The sequence below is a fragment of the Cucurbita moschata genome, unplaced genomic scaffold (genome assembly GCF_002738365.1).
Source record: "Cucurbita moschata cultivar Rifu unplaced genomic scaffold, Cmos_1.0 Cmo_Scf00002, whole genome shotgun sequence".
Lineage (NCBI taxonomy): Eukaryota > Viridiplantae > Streptophyta > Magnoliopsida > Cucurbitales > Cucurbitaceae > Cucurbita > Cucurbita moschata.
The window spans coordinates 37687-46001 of record NW_019268518.1 but is presented as its reverse complement, the minus strand read 5'-3'; the positions used below and the strand labels follow the sequence as shown (position 1 = coordinate 46001).

At 36.4% G+C, this 8315-nt stretch overlaps 1 protein-coding gene and 1 pseudogene across 1 annotated transcript; both read right to left on the bottom strand.

Annotated features, from left to right (window-relative positions):
- Positions 1 to 603: 603 nt before the first annotated feature.
- LOC111459946 (basic form of pathogenesis-related protein 1-like) lies at positions 604 to 966 on the bottom strand. The gene has a single exon (XM_023103010.1). It carries the CDS (start codon positions 964 to 966, stop codon positions 604 to 606), a length of 363 nt encoding a protein of 120 aa, XP_022958778.1.
- A 4584-nt stretch (positions 967 to 5550) lies between these two features.
- LOC111459941 lies at positions 5551 to 6054 on the bottom strand (annotated as a pseudogene).
- Positions 6055 to 8315: the final 2261 nt, after the last annotated feature.

The following is an 8315-nucleotide window of genomic DNA, read 5'->3' as shown; positions in this document are numbered from 1 at the left end:
TCTCAGTGTTGAAGACGGTTCGAAAATGATCATAGATTTATAACTAAAGAATACATTTTCATTAACATGACTTCTTGTGGGCGCTTGAAGCAAACCCATGATGTTATGTTCAAAGTGGACAAATATCAAATAACATTGTAGAGATTCGTGATTAGTAACATGGTATCAAACTATGAACTTAACTTAGCTATGTTGAACAAAAAAGTTGTAAGCCTAAAAATCGTAGTCAAACGTATCGAACAAATTGTGTATTTTGTTCAAGGTCTCCGAAGAAAGAAGTCGAGTCTCGATTAAAGGGAGTTTCTTTTAGAAATCCAAAGGCTTCAGGGGAGGCTCTATGGTGTATTTTGTTCGAGGGGAGGCTCTATGATCATAGGTAATCTATAGGCTTCAAAGGTGGCTCTATGTGGTGTACTTAATGAGAGGCGAGACTCTATGATGATGAGTTTATAAGTAAGGAAGTCAAAATAAAGTCACAAGAGTTTATGCTCTAGACAATATAATACTATTGTAGACAATATTGTAGCTTTATTTCAATAAATAAATTCATGACTCTCTCACAAACTTTATTACAATTCATAAAATTTTTAAAATCAAATCTCTTCATACCACCCAAGAATCATAAGGCTTTTCCCCAATATAGTTGCCTGGAGGATCATAATTGCAAACAACAAACTGAGAATTAGCCTTGCAGGGTACTCTAGCACATCCAAGCCGCACCGAGCTCCGCCACACCATCTGAGTGTAGTGCCCACATTCACCACCCACGCATTTATTCGACGCATGATCATACAGCGGCTTCTCGTTCACCCACAGCTTCACCGCATCCGCCCCAGTGAACTCAGGGTAGTAGCCCGCGACTATGTTTTCCCCGTACGGCCCGGTTGAGTGAATCATGGCGCAGTCACCCTTTCTTTTTTCCGCATAGGCTTGAGCGTACGCGGCCACGGTGTTGCTCCATTGCATGGGGCCGACGCTGACCTGGCTCGAGCTCGGTTGTGAAGCGCGAGGTAGTCACCGAGGGCGTTTTGAGCGTTGGTTAGGGCGAGGAGGAAATTGAAAGTGGCAATGAAAGCGACCATGATCGGAAGGGTTTGAGTCCACATAATTCCGATGAGAGATGAGATGAAGATTGAGAATGAGGGAATGATGTATATAGAGATGGAAAACTTAATATGGAATGTGATGGAGAAAACCATGAATTATGAACTAATTATGCCATGCTTGGGAATTCAAAGAGAATAAATTCATTCTCGCTTCCATGTTTAATTACGGGCTAGATTTTTGTTTTGATTAGGTTCAAATAAGTGAAAATTTTCTAGATTTAGCTAGTTTATGAATTTTTTTTAGGACTAATGAAACTTAATCCACCTGATTATGGTTAATCTTAAAAGATACATTTTTACTTGTAGGTATATATTTATTGTTTTATTTAGTTTCATAACTTTATTTATTTATTCTTCTCCAATTTTATAAAATATATATTAAAATTGAATTGGTTAATTACATGTTCAAAAATAAGTAAATAATGTTAATATTTGCTTAAAATTCTTAACGGAGGAGCAATAATATGGAGAAGCATAAAGCAAGGTTGCATTGCTGATTCCACCATGGAGGCTGAGTATGTTGCTGCTTGTGAAGCAGTGAAAGAATCTGTATGGCTTCGGAAGTTCTTAACTGATTTGGAAGTCGTTCTAAATATGCATCTTCCCGTCACTCTTTATTGTGATAACAGTGGAGCAGTTGCAAATTCAAAAGAACCAAGAAGCCATAAGCGAGGAAAACATATTGAGCGTAAATATCGTCTCATAAGGGAGATTGTGCAACGAGGAGATGTGATTGTCACACAGATAGCTTCAGAGCACAACATTGCAGATCCATTTACAAAGCCCCTCACGGCTGAAATGTTTGAAGGGCACCTAGTGAGTCTAGGACTACGATTTATGTAATCTAGGGCAAGTGGGAGAAAAGGCATGAGTATGTGATGCCCTAGTTTATTGTATTTCTCTCTACTCAACGTTATAAAACCCCACTAGAGTTTTAGTCCAAGTGGGAGTTTGTTGGGTTTTATGTCCTAAAACTCATAGTTTGTAAACAAAAACATATTCTATTTTCAATAAAGTTATTATTGTTGTTTATTCAGTAAAGATTGTTATTGAATAAAGTGAACTTTACGATCATTAATCTAAATCCAATAAACTTAGAACACTCTGGCTATAGTATGATTACTTGAACTATATGTAGAGACATAAGAGTGGATCAAGTTCAAGTATATAATCAAAATGATCTATAGTATAAGGATAAGGCTGAGTACCTTATTTTGGGGACACTATGGATGCGGCTCACTTTTGTATATGATATAAACAATGTGATCACTAAATTGTACGTGTGGAGACATGTGAGTGGGGGCGTCCTACGCAATGAGTATTTCATAAGATCAGATCATAAAGAAAACCACTCTCACTTTATAATGTCGTTTATTGTTGAGACTGATTTTCTTTTCATTCGATAACCTAGGTAACTCGGTTTTAATCCTGAACTAACCATGAACTCCTGTTTATTTAGAATTATCCTTAAATTTTCATGGGTGAGAGTGGCTCTAGTTCGCCGATTCAATAGGCTTCCCATTTCAGGGGTAAGACTGGGTGAATGGCTGGGGACGTGGGGTGCAAGATGGAACTCACTCTTACCCACTTTTAGGGATAGAAGAGAGGTAGTTTCCTTAAGCACTGACTCTAGGTCTTGAACAAGGGGCCCCACCTTCTCATTAGCCTGAGAGGGATTCGGTTTACTGGTTGGACCACAAACCAATTGTTCATTAGAGGATCAGTGAGACATGAGGAACAAGAAGTAACTTTAGGGGTAAAACGGTAAATTGACCAAGCTCTAGTTACGAACAACCTGTGAAGGATCGACTTACTAATCATGGTTATATCAAATGGAAAGAAATATATCTATAGTGAGGGGAGTGCAACTACTAGACTATAGTGGAATGTCCTAGTAGTTAACGAATGTTGGTTAACTAGGTTAATGAGTTTAGCCAGTTAATCTTGGATCGTTGGAGCCCATGATCTATAGGTCCATTAGGTCCCTCTGCTAGCTCATATCGGACTAAACCATAAAACAGTGTGACGAGTGAGTTCGAAGTGTTTGAATTTAAATTAGGGAATACGCGTTACATATATACGATATATTTAACCGCATTTTTGTTTTATTGACGACTTAATATTAAATAAAATTTAAATATCTTAATCAATTATGTGTCATGATTTATTGGGATTGGCAAATGAATTAATATTAAATATTAATTAAATAGTTTAATTAATCATTTAATGTTACCTTAATTTGAAATTCATTATTCGAATTAATTGTTGAATTAAAATGAAGAAAGTCAAAATGTTGACTTCATTTAATGGAAAAATCCATTCTAGTGAAATTTTGAGGTGTCAAAATTTGGTTTAACCAAACTTGCATGCTTGCCGAATAAACCCCACAAGTTTGAGTGGAATTTTAAGTGTCAAAATTTGGTTAACTCAAACATGCTTGCTTGTCACATAATCCCAAACATTTGAGTGGAATTTTAAGTGTCAAAATTTGGTGATCTCAAATTTGCATAAACATGCAAACATGACTCTTTAAATAGAGTGATCATGGTACATGGAACGTCTTCTTCTTCTTGGTGAAAAACCTTGAGAAAAACCTCTCACAAACACTCTCTTCACATATACAAAATCCCTCCCAAGTTTAGTCACTCACCAGATTCCACAATCCCGTTCTAAGGCCGGAGGATAGTGGAGAAGACACTAGTGGTGGTTCGAAACCGGTTCGTGAGGAAAAAGGAGTTTGAACTACAAAAGGTTAGTATTTAAACTCATTAAGTTTTAATACTTATGAACATGCTAGTTATTTATTATAATTGATGTTCTAAAAGTGCCTAAGATTCAAATTGCTTCCGCATGTGTTATATTAACACCATCAAGTTATCTTATTACTATTGAGTTATGTGCAGCAGAGCCAATCGCCGTCGTGGGTCTCCCGATTTGGAGGCCGAAACATCGTGACTGGTTTTTCGCATCTCGGTCGTGGGCATTTATTCCCGTTGACTTCAAACAACATTTGATAGCTATTCTGGGAGCTATTCTCCGTGTGTAAAATTTTTAAGAGAGAGTCTTTAAGAAATGATCATGAATTTATAAGTAAGGAATAATTTCATGGGACAAAAAGCAGAAAGTACTTAATCTCAAACTAGACAGTATCATATCAGTGTAGAGATGGATAGTTCCTAAAACTTGGTAATTCTCCATTTATTTTTGCAGTATTGGTAAGAAAGCACATAATATCATACCATTACGAAGATATTGTCCACTTTGAGTTCACCCTAATGGACCCATGATCATTCCCTAAATTCGCCGAGTGGGACTTTCATCCAACACCTCCCCTCGACTCCTTTTCTTTTCCTTTTTCTTTTGGAGTCCTTTGTTCGACATTTGAGTATTCTATTGACATGGCTAAGTTTAGGGCATGGCTAAGTTTAGTGGTAGAGTGTGGTAGAGTCGGCTAGTGGCTAACCCAATTGACTCACTTGGTTGCACTACGATTAGTCTGACGTGATCCATTAAACTTTCCATTCTAGCCCATAAATTCATCATTTTTAAAATAGTAGTTGAATAGGATAAATTTTTATATTAAAAATTGTTAATTTTTTAAAATTTGGAGACTTATTAGACACTTTTAAAATAACAAATTGTTAAACATTTTCTTATCCTACTCTTTTCAAAGTTTACGAATATGTATGTTTTTTTAAAAGTTTAGGTTACGACAGTGGGCCTTTTTCTCCGGTGTGGGTCTCATAGTGCAGCGGAGTTAAATGCCGCCGTGCATCTCTCGATTTGGAGTTCAAAAACACCGTGGACTGGTTTTTCACATCTCTGCCGAGGGCATTTCTTTTGAGTGACTTAGAACAGGAATTGGCTGGTGGCTGGTGGCTGGTGTTCTCAGTATTGAAGATTGTTTGGAAATGATCGTAGATTTATAAGTAAAGAATACATCTCTAGGAGCCCGAAGCAAACCTATGAGAAAATCTCATGTTGAAAGTGGACAAATATCATATACCATTGTAGAGATTCGTGATTCTTAACATGGTTATTAGTCCATGAACTTAACTTAGCTATGTCGAACAAAGAAATTGTTAGCCTCAAAATTGTAGTCAAAAGTGTCGAACAAAGGGTGTATTTTGTTCAAAGGCTCCAAAGAAAGTAGTCGAGCCTCGATTAAGGGAAGGTTGTTTTAGAAATCAACGGGCTTCAGGGGTGGCTCTATGATGTACATAATTAGAGGGGAGACTCTATGATCATGGGTTTATAAGCGAGGAGGTCAAAACAAAGTCACAAGAGTTAACTCAAGGAGGTTAAAACAAAGTCACTAGAGTTAACTCAAACAAGACAATATAATACTATTATAGACAATACCATAGCTTTATTTCAATTCATAAATTCATGATTCTCTCGTAAACTTTATTACCATTCATAAAATTTTTAAAACCAAATCTCTTCAAGCCACCAAAGAATCATAAGACTTTTCCCCAATATAGTTGCCAGGAGGATTGTAATTACAAACAACAAACTGAGAATTAGCCTTACAGGGCACTCTAGCACATCCAAGTCGGACCGAGCTTCGCCACACCATCTGAGTGTAGTGCCCACATTCACCACCCACGCATTTATTCGACGCATGATCATACAACGGCTTCTTGTTCGCCCACAGCTTCACCGCATCCGCCCCGGTGAACTCAGGATAGTACCCAACGGCTATGTTTTCCCCGTACGGCCCGGCTGAGTGAATCATGGCGCAGTCACCCTTTCTTTTTTCCGCATAGGCTTGAGCGTACGCGGCCACGGTATTGCTCCATTGCATGGGGCCGATGCCGACCTAGGCTCGAGCGCGGTTGTGAAGCGCGAGATAGTCACCGAGGGCGTTTTGAGCGTTGGTTAGGGCGAGGAGGAACATGAAAGTGGCCATGAAAGCGGCCATGATTGGAAGGGTTTGGGTCCACATAATTCCGATGAGAGATGAGATGAAGATTGAAAATAAGGGAAGGATTTATATAGAGATGGAAAACATATTATGGAATTTGATGGGAAAACGATGAATTATGAACTAATTTTGTCATGCATCAGGCTTGCAAGTTCAACCGAAATGAATTTGTTCGGGCTTTCCATGTGTAATTAAGAGATTTTTGTTTGGATTAGGTTCAAATAAATGAAAATTTTCTAGATTTAGCTAGTTTATGAATTTTTTTTAGAATTAATGGAACTTAATCTACCGTTAATTTTAAAAGATACATTTTTATTTGACATATATTTATTGCTTTATTTAATTTAATTTAATTTTATTTATTCTTCCACCACTTTTTTTAGTGGCTTAATTAAATATTTGAAAATAAATAAATAAGGTTAATATTCTACTTAAATTGTGAGTAAATAAATGAACTAATTTAACCCAAAAATTTTATGATCGAGTTAGATTGGGTTTATATAAGGAGAATTTTTTAGAAATATTTATGACTAATTGAGTTATGGATTTTTGTATTTTTTTTCTTTTTAAAAAAATAAACGTAAATTAAAACATAGATCAGTGGATGAAACAGAACCTCCCACCTAATTTAACATTTTAATTACTATTGAGTTATATTCACTTTACTTTTATTATAAAATAATAATAATAATAACCTTAGAGAAATTAGTTAAAAGAAAAAATTATATATAAAAACCATTTTTAGCTAATCGAATTCCAACATATATTGTAATTTCCAATCCAATAAAATTTCTCAAATAAAATAAAGTTTCCATTTCAAAAAATTAATTAGGATTAATTTTATGTCTTTGACTACCATAGATTCTAAAAAAAAAAAATTGTTGAAAGCAAGATGATTAAGAACCATAAAGTGAGAAAGGGCAGAATTTGAACTTCTTTGATGGTTTACCCATCACACAATTATTACTAGGAGAGGAGAATTGAGCTATGGTAAACCATCCACCATCTTCTTTTGCTCAAGAGTCTTCCATTACTAGGAGAGGAGAATTGAGCTATGGTAAACCATCCACCATCTTCTTTTGCTCAAGAGTCTTCCATATCTACAGTGTTAAAGTTGTTAAATATATTTTGTGATTGTATTGAAACAAGTGTATGAGTCTTCCATATCTACAGTGTTAAAGTTGTTAAATATATTTTGTGATTGTATTGAAACAAGTGTATGCTACAGGCCGAGATATAGCATGATTAAGCCTCTCAGGATGAAACACCTCGCACGTTCCATTTTGAAACAAAATGGTAAGCCCTTTTGATTGCAATTTCCCAATACTCAACAAATTGTTCTTCAGCTCTAGTACATAGGTATGATTCCATTAACTTGCAGCCGTACATTACTCTTTCCTGTTACAACCATGCTTGAGTTGTTGCCCAACTTCAAGCAATCTCTAAAACTTCCATCAAAATCTAAAAAAATATTTCTTCTTCCAACACATATGATTGCTACATCCTGAGTCAAGGAACCACATATCTTCTCTATTGGCCTTATTCATATTCACGTAAGCCGTCAACAACATATCTTCTTGAGTCTCTGCATAGTTTGCCTTTTTCTCCTTGCTTTGGAATTCCCATTGAAAATGTCCTAGCTTGTGACAATTATAGCACTCCACTGTGGCCCTGTTGAAGGTTTGTCTACCTCGTCCCCTTCCTCTGCCTCTAAAACTTCCACGACCATGACCCCTTCCTCTAGATTGTGCACCATGAGTGATATTCAAAGCGTGGTCTTCTTCAACATGAGAACTCATGCGTTGTTCATGTACAAGCAGGCTGCTTTGCAACTCATTAATGGTTAAGATGGTTGTATCCTTGGACTCCTCAATGGAACACACAATATAATTGTAACGACCCTAAATTTCCACATACTCAGAGTCGCTACTAATGTCTCATGCTCATCTATAATGCGGAAATATAACTCTTACATGAACATAATTGATAATGAAAATTTTCAAGAAAACGTTTAAAACAACTTCTCCTCTGAAAAACATTGTCATGGTCTTACGTGTTTAAATATGAAATACTGAAATTTAGAGAAACAAAAACAAATACAAAATAATTTAAAACAATGAAATGCAAAACAACCTATTCTAACTTAAGACTAGAAATTTAAATATGAGTCTACCCTATGCACGTGCCACAGTCTCTGCTCGCGATGCCGCCGTCCTCCGTACAAGTGTGCCTCGCCTTTACCTGAAAAATGATGTGGCACACGGCCTGAGTATTTCAAAGAA

Coding starts and splice junctions, on each gene's coding strand:
- LOC111459946 (XM_023103010.1), bottom strand. CDS start 966: ATGCAATGGAGCAACACCGTGGCCGCGTACGCTCAAGCCTATGCGGAA.